This window comes from Vidua chalybeata, chromosome 5 (genome assembly GCF_026979565.1).
Source record: "Vidua chalybeata isolate OUT-0048 chromosome 5, bVidCha1 merged haplotype, whole genome shotgun sequence".
NCBI classification, from domain to species: domain Eukaryota; kingdom Metazoa; phylum Chordata; class Aves; order Passeriformes; family Viduidae; genus Vidua; species Vidua chalybeata.
The window spans coordinates 40,353,753-40,367,626 of NC_071534.1; the positions used below are offsets into that span (position 1 = coordinate 40,353,753).

Below are 13,874 nucleotides of genomic sequence, written 5' to 3' on the forward strand. Positions count from 1 at the left end.
TCCAGCCGCGCTATCACATGACTCAGCAGCCGCTGCCGCCGGGCTGAGTTCACCCAGCGCCGCGCCGGGAGGGGGAAACCTGCAATGAGGCCTCGGCCCCGCGGCTGCCCCTGAGCCCGCCGTCCCTCTCGCCCGGCTCCGCGCGGCCCGGCGCCCCCACTGCGGGAGCGCGGCGGGGGCTGCCGGAGCCGCCTCCGCAGCGCTGCCCGCCGGCGCGCCCCGCTCCCCGCCCTGCGCGGCGGCCCCGGCGCTGCCGCCGCCGCCGGCGGGGGTACTATGCTCACGCGGGTGAAGTCCGCCGTGGCCAATTTCATGGGCGGCATCATGGCTGGCAGCGCGGGCGCCGACCACGGCAGCGGCGCGGACTTGCCCCTCCGCTTCCCCTACGGGAGACCCGAGTTCCTGGGACTGTCCCCGGACGAGGTGGAGTGCTCCGCCGACCACATCGCCCGCCCCATCCTCATCCTCAGCAAGGACACCCGGCGCTTGCCCTGGACCACGGGCTACGCGGAGTGAGTACGCCGCGGCGAGCAGGTGGAGCGCGGCCGAGCCCGCTGCCCGCGCTCCCGGGCGCACCGGCGGCGAAAGGCGGCGATGCCGAGGGAGCCCCCGGCGGGTGCCGGCGCTGCCGGAGGCGGGGGGAGCGCAGCCCCGGGCCTGCGCGGCGCAGCGGGAGCGGCGGGGGGAAGATGCCGGGGGAGGGGAGCGGCATCCCCGGCGCTGTGTGTCCGGCCCTGGCCGTAGCTCTGTACCTGGGTGGCTCCTTCCTGAGAGCCCGAGGATGCAGACGGTCAGCTGCCCTTGAAAGTCCCCGCGGGAGTGGCCGGTACCCGGGTCGGCGAAGGATGACCAGGGGCAGCATCGGGCTCCCCTAGCCGTAGTGACGGCTCCGGGGCCAAGGATGGGGTACCCGCCGCGTACTGAACAGCAGTCTCGGTCCTTGACCCTGGAATAAAAAGGGCTTTTGGTAGGAAACCCGGTTTGGTTTGTGTGTGTGTAAATACTTCCCGCTGCCCAGGAATGGTGAAATCTGTGGGGTTTGGAACACCTTCCTGTGGACCTGACAGCTGTTGTGCTCGCTGGTGGTGACCAGTCACATATCGCTCAAAAGGCATTCCAGTTTGGGGAGACACTTGAGGACCACAGGCTCCAAACTGAAAGAAAAAAAAAAATCCATTGGCTAGCCCCTAAACTGGGCTTTTCAAATGGTTTGTTGCCCTGACTCACTCATATAATGGTATTTACTTTAGAAGGTGTCTGATCAGGACCTGGTTGTAGCCTTGCCAGCCAGGCGAAAGGCAGTGTTCCTTTGGATACGTCCAGCTGGCAGTGGGAGTAGCTGCAGAGGCAAGGCATGTCCTTGCACTTGATGCCTTTATCGGTAGGCACATTGTTTTCCTTGGGGATTCTGGGTGCAGGATTCATTATTTGGTTTCTTTCTGTTACTGCTTCTAAGTCTTGAGCATATCTGGCCATCCATGTTGCTACCAACTCAGGGATCACTAAAGTTACTAAATTAGCCCTTCCAGACTACAAGTCGTTTTGTATAGTCTCTTCAGACATATATGAATTCCCCAAATAGCTGTTGCAAAAACTACAGTGAAGGCTTCACATTGTTAGTGAGCAATCACTAGCTTTATTTAAAAGTTGTTACATCATTTGGGATGCTGAAATGGGCGATTTAAAGAGAGATTTTAATGAGATATTTAAAGAATTTTAAACTGGATTGTTCTCCTATTAATAAAGAATAGGTTAGTGAGCAAATTCCCCATGAACTGTAAGCTTAAATATTTAAAAGTAAGCTCTAATTGTTCTGCCACTATAATAGTCCCTTAAAAAGCCTTTCTTTCCAAAATAAGTACATGCTGCTATTTTCAGCTTCAGTGAAATTCTGTGGCTTTCAGCAAGTAACTGTAATTGCAAGTTGGTGACAAAGTGGAAGAGAGGTTCTCTAGCTCCCAAGTGTGTGCATCCCATGAGCTTCACCTGAGACTGCTGGGGCAGAAAAATCTGGCTGCTGGAAAGTGAAGTTTTCATTGAGCCTGTTGATGAAATGTGATGTGAGAGAGTGTTTGGAGATAAAGTAAATGGCTCTGGTGGTCATAAAAGCAGAACATACCAGGATTGTTTTCATATACTTGTTGCTCTTCCCTCTTGAGCAGCTTGGTTAATTGGGAGGCGTAAAAAAGTCACTAGCTTTTTCAGTTCCTGTTGGTATCTATGTGAAAAGAAGTCTCCCTTTTGCTTTGTCCCAGGTAGCTTTTTTATTGTTGGTTTTTGGTTTTTTTTTTTTTTTTGGTTGGTTGGTTTCTGTTTTTTGTCTCATCCCCTTCCCTTGCAGTTACTGGCTCTGGTGCTGGTGGAGCAGATCTAAGGGAAAGGTGGTACTTGTTAGAGAAAACTAGTGAATGTGTTACTACCCTCTTCCCAGAAGTATGTACATGATGTTCCAAAACTGGGGATCACTGTAACGAGAAGATCTCAAAATGCTCACTGTGGAGAAGCTGAGAGGAAAGCAGTGCCACCAAAATTGCATTGTTTTCCAAAGGCAAACCATTGAAGAATAAAGAAAAATAAGAAAATACAGACAAACTCAGATTTTGCCAAATACAAACTTTTTTTTTTGCTTTACTCATACTGAGCTATTACCAGGCCTTCTAAAAATAATTGTAAGACTTGCTGGGAGATGTGTTGAAATGATGTTTTTCTTTTGAAACAGGTTTGAGTTGCATAAAGAAAAGAAATGGAAAAAGTACCAGGAATATGAAATTACTATTATACATATTCTGAAGTTTGTTGGCTTGGGGAAAGCAGGGAATAAAGCGCTTTCGTGCTATTATTTAGCATTTTGTTAGTGTCTATATTAAGGAAACTATCAGAACAATGTTTGCCTTTTGTTACAATACAAGTGAGCACTTAAAGAATGTTAGGAGGAAGTTTGGTGTCCTCACAAGCAGCTTGTGATGTAACACAAAGGTCAGCTATTTAACTCACATTTTGCTAGTTTGCTTTGGTGTGAAGACATGAGAGAAGACATGCCATACCTGCAGTGTGCTGAGGTGCAGCTTCCCTGAGCTATTGCCTTTTTGTGTTTTCATGTTTTAGCAAATCAGCAAAAGTGATTGCAGTGTTTTGTTGGTTGGGATGCCTATGGACACAGGGATTTTTACTTCCTGAAGCTAATGAGAGGTTTGTTGTAGACTTAGAAGGTGGGAATTTGGCCCAGAAAGTGTAAGGGAAGTGTGTGCCACCTGTACTCTATCTGCCCTGATGTTGTGAAGCATTGCACAGCAGGGTTTGGATCAGTGGATTTATGTTCCACACCCAGCAGCAGCATCTGTCTCACTATCTTTAGGAAGAAATTCTGGCTCTAAGAATAGGTCACCTGGAGGCTGAGTTTCTGGAAAGCATTTGTAATGTTCATGTTCTTTAGTTGTAAAACATGTCAGTTTACAGATGATACCAGAGTTCCTTGATGCTGTCATGTTGGTATTTCATCCAAGCTGGAGAAGGCATTTTGCGGTTAGACCTGCTTCCCATGTCAGACTGCAGCAGTTTGTATCTACAAAATATGCATTTTTTAGGGGATTCCTCTTGCTTCTTTGATTCCTGAGGATTAGTATTTCTTGCTAAACAACATATTGACAAAGTAGCTTACCCTGTTGGCTATTTCTTTTCCCTAGAATATGTGTGGTATGGGCCTGTTCATCTGACTTACTCCCCTGGAACAAGCATTTCTCCTCCACTCCACTTTCTTCCTCCTCTAGTACTGAACATTTTTTGTAATGGTTATTTTTGTAATATTGTTCGTTCATGTCATATCTTTTAACTTATTTCTAAAATTACCTACTTAGCTCTGTGATATTATGTAGTGAAATGTAAATTAGCCTTTATTTTTTATTATTAACTTTCCATCTTTTAATGGAGTGATCATTACGAAAAACACGTAGGCAGGCAAATGAAATCTTCAGAAACATACTTGGTACTGGGATAAAATATCATTGCTTCCTGACATTTTAGTGGGAATCCCATGGGGACTCAGCTTTCCTTAGTCAGTGAGCAGCCTAAAGGCTGTCTTCTGAAATTACTGTCTTGCTGTCTCTTCCTTGCATGACAACCCTGAGACCTTGAATTTCATTTCACCTCATACAGGACGGCAAAAGGCCATGTTTCAAAGAGATATACCATAGACACTTGTTTAATGGTTGTTAAGCTCTGTAGAAGCAAAATTAAAATTGTATCCCACATCCAGTAAGCTTTTTAATTGTATTTAAAGGTATCATTTTATTTAGAAATAAACTTTTCATTTTTAATCAAGGGCACCCTTAACATAGTTCTCTGCATGTGGTTAGCTGGCATGCATCAGGAATGACCCTGGGAGAAGGTAGTCTGTTAACAAATGTTCTTTTAAGTCTGCCTTTAATCCAGAGGAGTAAGGAGATTTTCTGCTCTCTGAAAAGTTAAGTGATTTATTTGAATAAGGGTGGGTGGGAGGGATCCTACCTCACACTTTATTTACTCGTCCCTTCCTCTAGTCTGCAAGCAGCTGCACTCCTGAGGCCACTGGGATCTCCTCTGGAGCTTTCCCTGTCTGAGCCACGAGCTGTTTTTTGAGCTTCTGCTTGGATTGCCCTGTTACTGAGAGGGAAGTTTCTTCTTTTGTTCCTTCCTGTGCTATTGTCAGTGTGTTATGCTGCTTCCCTGCAGCACTGCTGATAAGCAGCCCCAGTGTTTAACTCGGAAAGTAACTGGCAAAGTAAAGGCAGAAGCAGAGAGTATGTAACATGAAATGACCCAGACAATATTCACTGCATCTAAACACTACCCAGAACATTATTTTTCACCTTTTTGTCTTTTGCTTTGTCTTCCTCCCTCTGTGAAGGTAGAGGATGAACAGGGTGGAGCAGAGCCTATCTCTCCTAGTTGAATTCCTTTGACTACATATGGCATGATAAAATAAATGCTAAATTTGCAAATGACAAAGAAGTAGCCTGCTGCTCATGCTGGTGGAGTTGCAGAGAAACTGCAACTGAGTAGCATTTTGTGGTAGAAAAACAAGCTTAGTCATTTTCCATCCATTTTGAATGTATATTCCTACAGTTCAGAATCCAGTACTATAATTGCTTTTCTAAACTGTATGAATCCTGGGGATGGGACCATAGCTGGTTGCTTTTTTGTCACATGTGTTCTTCTCTTTCCTCTTGCCTTTCTGCCATCTCTCTGGGGAGCTTCAAAAGGTACTATGAAATACACTTAAGGGACAGGGGGAAAGATTAGATTGTATATTGTCTGTGTCCTCATGCAAGAGACAATTTTGCCTGCCTTTTAGATTTATTTTTTGAAATATTCTAAATGACACTTCAGATACCTTTGCAGTTCCGAGTTATAATAGGTTTCCAGAAACTTTACTGGTATGTGTGTTTCTTGGCTTAAAAAGTCAATTTATTATCCCTGCAGTGCCTTTTGTTTGATGAGACAAAGTCCGGGCTGTTTTTCCACAATGTTACATTTCAGAGATACTGTGGTTTCTCTGCTCTGCAGGCCTGCACTAGAAATTACACTTTCTCTTTGGTGTTGGTGGCTGCTGACCCATAATGAATGCAGAGTTGTAGGTGAAGTGTGATGACTGTGTCCTTCCAGCATTATTACAAGTTGTTTTTATTATTTTTTGTTTTTATTTTACAACAAAACAATTTTACAATTGTTTTTATTGCCATTATTATGGCAAGTTGTTATAGTTAAAAATGAAGAGGGGGAGCAGTTGATGGATTTTTTTTTCATCTCAAAGTACTGGATTTTTTGTAAGGCTGATGATATTGCATCATGTTTTCTATGTGACTTAGTTTGTAGCAAATGAATGTACGTGAGAATTAGCTGGAGGTTTTTGTTAAAGGCATTTCTCAGTGATCATAAACACTTTGGTGAGTTAAGATAAGATAGAAGTATTCTTCTACCTTTCATGTTCTGTCTAGACCAAACTATTTATTCAAATGCTAAGCATTTTAATAATGTTATGAAGCAGGTGAAAGCTTAACGCATCTGTGAGCTGAGGCAAGGCAAAACATAGAAAATGCTTGTCCTGAGTTGAATATTTTGATGTTGGAGGATAGCATAGGGCTTGCAACTACTGATTGCTTATTCTAATCCCCATTGTTTCTTATTAATGGAAGATAACAACACCACAGTCCTGCTCCTGTGAATTGGAAGTGATAGTCTTTCTAACCCTCACCTGGGAGCATGACTCACCCCATCTGTAAGCACATTTTTTGTGCGTGTTCTGTTTGGTACAAATTTCAGCAGGATGAGACTCATGGGGAAAGGAATAAATTTTTTTATCTTGTTCTGTTCTGTTGTCAGGTTATGTACACAGAAATAATTAATTACTTTCCTTTTTTAAACTTTTAAAAAATTGTTTGCAATTCTCTTTGTCTAGATGAAAATATTTTCTTTTATTCTTTTTGTAGTTCAGAACATAAGACTGAGTAGGATCTGATGAATGAACTAAAAACTCAAATCCCATACATGTAGCTAGAGACAACTGAACAGTCTTCCTCTCTATGAATTATTCCTTTATGTATACTGTAATGTTAACTTTAATGTATATTGCCTGGCTCTTGTTTAAGCCTGGGTTCATATAAAACTGCCTACAGAAACCTCATGATAATTTTAAGAGTTTCAGAAGTCCCTTTCCTTGTGTAAGACCTTATGCTATAGCATCTAATATTTATGCAATGCCTCTAATCTGCCAAGTGCATTGCAAGTATTAATAATTTCAGAATAACCTTGAAGAAGAATGTACATGTGTAAATGTACTGGTTCTTCCAAGTGAAAAAAATGCAGTCATGAGGATAAGTTTTGGCAAGAGATTTGACATTAATGTGGAGAATGAATCTCAAGTTTTAGGTTCTATGTTTTGATGACACAGTTATTTTTCCTGCTGTTGTGTACTTGGCTTTTCCTATGTGGCCTCTGATTTCTTAGAACTTACAGGGGTTAAAGGAGAAAAGTAGAAAGAGGATAAAAAAGGTAAATTGTGCTCAGGTGCTTTTAATACTATCTAAGTTGCACAAACGTGATTCCGAATGGGGTGAGTATGAAATTCATCCCTCAAAGCTCTCTCATATTGCTAGTCTCTCAGAGGCTAAAGACTAGTGTTGTCTTGTTTCTGAAAGGCTTGCTTGAGCATGGTCCTAGCTTCTGACACCAGAGCATGACTGTGTCCTCCCAGGTAGCCTTCCTTTGGACTCTTCTGCCTTAGCACGGCTGGCAGTCAGCAGATGGTACCTGCAAACACTCCAGCTTTGTTCATTTGTCTCTGTTGCAGCTGCATCACTCGGGATGGGTGTAAGTGGGAGTGGTTTGGCACAGTTATCGTCACGGCATAAAGCAAACTGACAGGGCTGTGCCCCTCGGGGTGAACTGCTTTGAGCCTGTGGATGTGATCAAATGAAACATGCTCAGTTTGACCTTGAAAGGAGGCAGTGCTGCAAAACACAGGTCATTCCTCTGATGGGATCTGTGTGCTACTTGAGAAAGAAATATGGTTTGTGGGTTTCAGGATGGGTTAAATCAGCTTTGTGAGCTGAATCCCAAATAAGACTTGGAGTGGGGGAGTGCTGTTAATGAGTGCAGAGAGATAATTTAGGCAGAGCAGACATAGTGCTTTGCTATGGCATGGGGCTGGAGTAGGTGCTATATCTGTGATGGAGCAGCATTTGCAAGGAAAATAGAGGCTCCTGAACTACATCTAACCTGGATCTTTAACCACTTCCCCTTGGATTTCTGTTCTGATTGAACTGTAAAAAGCAAGAGGTCCTATTGGACAGCAGCACCTTTGTATTAGCTGTGCCTTTTGTTGTCTCTAATGATTTTTTTCTTCCTTCTTGTTAAACAGAAAGAGAAAGGTGACTTCTAAGAATTGGTTCCTGTTGCATCCCAGGTCTGGGTTCAGATTAGGGGTTCTGATATTTGTTAGTTAGCCAGTTCTGTGTACCCCTGTGCACCCCCGGGTTCCCCCCACTGCGATAGTCTGCTCCGGGTCTCTTACCATTGGAGCTCACCATGCCAGTCCTGTAACCACCCCTTTGTCCACTTCGGAGAGTTCTGTGCCTGTCACCACGCTCCCGCAACCCCATTTGCCCTGGAGCATACCCGTTGGTTACCTCGATCCACGTCACGCCCCCATAGCCTGCCCCCATTGGGCGAGGGGGCTTCCGCCTCCCTTGGCCCGCCCCCTATAACACCCTATGCCTTCCTTTGTTTGGGGCCATTTTCGTCCACGCAGTGTTTGGGAGTGGGTCACAGCTTCTCCACCACAGCTCTCACAGCCATTAAAGCTTTCCAGCTGTCCACGCGGACAAAGTGGACAATTCCTTTGCCTCTTTGTCTCATCCCTCGCGCTGACGGCAGAATGTGACCAGCCTGCCCCGGTGCACGGCAGCAGAAGTGCTGGGGAATCGTGGCAAGCACCGGTCTCGCCGAGAAGCAGTGCCCGAGCCGGGCTCTCCAGAGCTGCCCAGGAAAAACAACGCGAATGCCGCAGGTTCCCATTTGGCTAGTCATATTTACTTGGTAGGGTATGTTTGGGATGTCCAGGTATAATACACATATTATCCAGAGTGGTTTCCTGATCAGAGGTCAGGTAGAGTAGGTCACAGTTTTAAGTGCTCGGAGCACAAAACAGGGAGCAGAGCTGGTGAGAGAACTCCCAGCTTGTGTCGAGCTGCTCCACCCCTCAAATCCAACTGACACAGGGTGGAAGCTTCATTCAATGGTAGGTAGAGGGTCCAGAAAGTAAGAGATGGCCAACAGGTCCATTGAAGCCTTTTGGCTTCTTCACTTCTATCTCCCTCATCCAGAAGCACACTTGCTGTCTGGTAGATGCCAGCTGTACTTGGGGTTATAAGTTCCATGGTTGCTAAGTGGTTGATGCTGCATGAGCTGTTCAGTAGGTGAAGCTCATAAAAGGCTGCAGGCAGGTGTGATTCCTCCTCCCAATACTAAGGCAAGTGTTTGTCTGAAGAGTTTAACGTTCTCCAAATAAATACTGCACACAGTATTTCATCAGGGAAGCAGTGCTAGGATAAAGCCAGCCAAAGGGATGTCTGTGGGTCTTGATCACAGCATGGTTTAATTGCTGGAGTCTGGGTGGGGGAAGGACAAAAATAACACCACGCTGAGGCAGTCAACATTAGCAAGTGCAGTAGATAGTGCAGGAGGGTATGTGGTAAATGCATAATTGGGGAACACCAAAATATGGACCCTGTACATAACTTAGCAATCACACTGATTTAAGAAAGAAACTCAAGTAAAAAGAGGTTTAAGGGGGCTGTGGCCAGCAGACAACTTTATGGCATGAAGTAGGGTGGTAAATTGAGAGCTTTGTTCATTGTTTGGGATCTGTATTCAACACAGTGAGGCTTAAGGGGGAGAGAATCTGCTGAGGGAGTCTCGAGCTGCTTGAGGTAGAGGGGTATGGGCAGTGCTGTGTCCTCAGAGAGCCTCCGGCTTGATAGAACTGAAAGTCTTGTGTGGCCCAAATGGGGACCTAAATGCACTGTCTCCAAGACAAGCAGGAGTTGAATGGGTCTGGTCCCCCAAGATCATATCAGCCTCTTCCTCCTCTGATGTGGGGAGATCTGTCTGTCTATCACTGCCACTTGTCATAATGCCAGCTTGTTTTCAACTCTGTGAACAGTGTCAGACCCTGTAGGCTCTGCACTTTCCCCTCTTATGAAAGCAGGTCTGAGGTCCAGGTGGTAACTATGGCTTAGAGGTGAATAACCATTTCTAATAACTTTTTCTTTTCCCCTCCCTTTTTCTTCTTTCTAAATTGCTACCCTAAGGTGTAGTCTACCTTGACTGACTGTTTTGATGCTGTTCAGGTTCTTTTGCAGGTAACAATAATGACACTGAAACTGTGATTTGAGACAGCCAGCTTTTGCCCGATTTCAGGGAGAAAGGGTGAGGAGAGGGAAAGAGTAGAAGACCATGTGCCATTGCCTTCATGGTTTCCATGGTAGTATTCTGCTACAATAAGGGGAGAAATCCACTGAGCTTTGATTGCATCTGATGTCCTGCATACCACTGCTCCAGAAATCCTGCAGCAAAATGTCCTTGGACTGGTGTTAGAGGTCAGTGAGATTGTCTCTTTATAGGCATAGCTCTGTTTCCAAAGTCTTTGCAGTCAATTTCTTCTTTTGCTTCATCTGCTGGTCCTATATCTAAGTGCCTCTTGCGTTGTCCTGTCTGTATATCTACTCCATTGCATAAACATACAGACAAGAGGTGAGTTCTTTCCTCTTCTCTGCTCCCCACTGTGAGCCCTTCTGGATTTCCCTGATTTGTTTCTCTGTCCTTTGTGTCCTGTTATGATAATTTCTGCTTTCCAAACTCCCTGCAAGGAGAAAAAAAGATCCATCTCCAGCCAAGTTCTGCAGCAGATCACGTTTTTTTTTTTTTTTTCCTGCCAAAATTGATTCATTTAGGCCAAGTATGATTTTTCTATCTTTAGGTATGTGTTAGAGACCTTCTCAGAAACAGATGATGCGTAGTGCATGTTTGTAATGCTGTAAAATACCTGTCAGTCATAACTAACAATCTGGTCCTTGGTGGAGTTTTACATTAGAGGTGGGACTGAGGACACATCTCCAGCTCTTATAACTTGAGCAGTGCTCAATTTTGTGCAAATGTCTTGTGAAGAGACAAAATAAGTTACCTTGCTGTTCATCAGAGATCTGTGTATTTTCCAGATGTGGCAGGTCACCATATGAGCTCATGGGTTTTGTTAGGTTTTGAAACAGTTTGAGTGAAAGGTGAGTTTGGGCAACACTACCCACCCCCCCCCCCAACCCCCCAAGCTATGTGCTACTAATAGTTTTTAAAAAAAATATTATTATTCTTTTGTTTTCCCCTTCTCTCTCTCTCAGGAAGCTGTGGGTTTTTTGGGGGTTTATTTGGTGCTTTTTTTTTTGGGGGGGGGGGGTTGGTTTGGTTTTTTTGTTTGGTTTTTTTTTTTTGTTTTGTTTTTTTTGTTTGTTTGTTTTTGTTTTTGTTTTTTTGTTTGTTTGGTTTTTTTTGGTTGTGGACTTTTTTCGTTTTGATTCAGTATCTCTGCTGCCTGTCTGGGGAGGAGATGGAAGAAGCTGTGAAACTTTATAATGGGCAGCAACCTTTTTCTTACTGGTTGGCAAAAGCATGCCTTAAATTGATTCAGGCTCAACCTTTGTAAATGAGAGCAGGGTCCTCTTCAGCAGGTTCAGGGTTGCACTGGATGATCAGTTTCAAAGGCAAGGGCCCCTGTGTTACACTCCTGTCCCTGCCTTTATGACAAGGCTCATGAAGCAGCTGAACAGCTCTGCTCCTACCCCAGAGTGCAAAGAGTTGCACCTCCCTTGGCTTCAGTGGCTATGGGGTGGGGCTCAGTGCCTTTTCCTCTGTCCCATTGCATCCCTCCCACTTTTAATTCCATGGCTCCAAGTTCGTGCAGGTGCCTTGGCAGGCTGAGTGAGGGTCTTGGGTTTTTAATTTGTTCAGCAGTACGTGATGCTTTGCAGAAGCCTGTGCAGTAAAGCTAGGGTCCTTAAATTGCTGGTTGTGTGTTTTGAAACCTCATTTTGAAGAACGTGCTTTTTCTTCTGAATTTGAAATTTGATCAAATCCTTGAAGGAAAAAATCCCTTAAATGGGGAAAAAAGAAAACTTCTAATTTTCTAAGTTGAAATTTGCAATGTTTATTCTTTAGAAAGTTTAAAAGTTTTACAGTGAAACCTGCATTGTATTTGTGGTATCATGGAGGGGGTGGAATATGACTTTAGATTTTGGTATTTGGAAATGGAAAATAATAATCTTAAAGCTAGCCTCAGTAATTATTACTGCTTATATCACGACAAAGGTCAAAGTTTTATGTATGTTTGGTTTGATATGAGTGATTTACATTTTGAAAAATGTAAATAGAAAATTTTCTCCACTTCTTTGTCTTCCCCTTTGAACAAAAAAAAATTGTTTTTCAGCTATTTTTGGAGTAATTTGACGATCAGAACTTAGCCATACATACTCTCAACCATAATGCAGGAATTGATAAGGCATTAAAACATACAGTGATCTCTTTAAACAGATGTACATCAGCATCAGTCTTGGAGGGCAATCCTCTCTCCATTACCTAGTCACTGCTCACATTAATCACATCTCCAGACCTGAGTTTTCAGTTCATTTTGTTGTTCTTATCAATAAACTTCAAGATCAATGTCGCCACAGCCCTTACAAAATCTAGATGGCAACTTCCTCAGGCTGTGGCTACCTCTGGGGTGCTTCTCAATGTCATTTTAAGGTCTTTCTATCCCTTTCTGGTAGTGCAAAGCCAGGAATTAGAGTCCAGTTAGTTCCTTTGGCAACCTCTCCACAGTAATCCCTGAAAATCCTAGGTCTATGGATGGTAATTCTGTTAGCTGTTCAGCAAGCTGAGTCTGGAAGAATGCAGCTGGTGTGTGGGAATGTGGGAAGTTCCCCATCTCTGCCTTTAATCCTGCTTTTAGAGGGGAAAAAAGTTGCAGGCTAATGTGATTAGCTGTAATTCCATTCTTTCTTGGTTTTAGAGAAGTGTCTGATTCCTGAATCACAAGCTAGTTCTATGAAGTGCTTTCAAAGAGGGGAGAAGGAACTATTTTGGTAGCTCAGCTGATCTTCTTTGAAAAAGAACTAGAATCAAGAGAAGAAACTCTCATAGCCAGCAGTAAGTTTCTAGTTCTTGCTGCACAGCATAATTTAGAAATCTGAAACTAAGAGCATGTAAGTGGAAACAGAAAGAACATAGTCCTTTCAGGTGTGTGTGTATAAACATGGGCATGGAGCAACTTAATGCACACTGCCCATGGTTCTTCAGGGCTTTGCAACCCAGAGGTTTGCATTGGGATTGTGTTATTAGCTGATATGTGACAGCTGCTGCTGGGACTGGCGGCATGGCTGGTTTAACACAGACCAGGGATAGAGCTGTCTCTAAGAAAAGCTGCAGCTTCTACCTCAAATGAATGACCTGGAGATCTCTTTTTTTTCCCTTGAGGCACATCTTTTTAGTGCTAAGGGAATGAGAGGGTGGACTTCTGTGGGAGTGCCAGTGTGAACTGTTGGAAATGCTGTTGGGTGCCGGAGAGGGGCAGAGGAAGAAGCCCCCATGACAACAGCAGAGCACTGTGCCACAGCCTGTGCCAGCGTGGGCACGGACAGCACACTACTCTGGGGACAGAGGGCAGTGGCCTCTCCCGGGAAAGGCAAAACACAACCTGAGCGGATTGCCATCCTCAAAGGTTCCATGCTCCCTATGGCCATCGTTTGGGGAGAAGGAAGTGTCGCCCTCAGCAGCTCAGCCTGTTTTCTATTTCCATGGGAAATGAGGGAGAAAGCAGGAAAATAACCTTGTTTGTGTCTTGCCTGTTTGTTGGAAAATTCAAAATAAGTGTGCCTAGTCTTGGAGTCAAATACCGCCTGAACCCCTGTAGTGAAGAGCTCTGGCAAGGATGAGGTCAAAGGACTTAACTTACTGCTTTTTTTGTTCAAGCAGCAAATTTGAGATTCTTCAATTTAGAGAAATTGTGTGAATTGAGGCTTTTCCTTGACTTCCTGTCAGGTTCCCCCTCCTCTCGTGTCCTTTCTTACCAATGTGGCAGCAGTGACACTGGAGCTGGGAGGTCCTGGTGGCAGCTGCCCCCAGAATCCCAGGGAAGAGAGGGAGTGTGCAGGCACTGTTGGAAGGGTGCCTGGCCAAACTGTAACACAATTGCTTGGTTCCATTCCTAAAGGATTGCAAGGTGGGAGCAAATTCACTGAAAAGGAGTCTTATTCACTTCTGTCTCCTGTGTTGAATTGCCTCAAGCATTGATC

The 13,874-nt window shown here is 44.4% G+C and overlaps 1 protein-coding gene across 5 annotated transcripts in view; it reads left to right on the top strand.

Moving 5' to 3' along the window:
* Positions 1-224: 224 nt before the first annotated feature.
* PPM1H (protein phosphatase, Mg2+/Mn2+ dependent 1H) overlaps positions 225-13,874 on the top strand; it is a 133,517-nt gene continuing 119,867 nt past the window's right edge. For 2 of the 5 annotated variants that reach the window (XM_053942739.1, XM_053942738.1), the window contains exon 1: positions 225-512. In XM_053942739.1, coding sequence (XP_053798714.1) covers positions 277-512 — 236 coding nt within the window. In that variant the 5' untranslated portion in view covers positions 225-276. Of the gene's footprint in view, positions 513-8,455; positions 8,543-9,884; positions 10,134-10,751; positions 10,815-13,874 lie in introns of those variants that run through there. The other 3 variants (XM_053942743.1, XM_053942742.1, XM_053942740.1) reach the window with 3 other exon arrangements.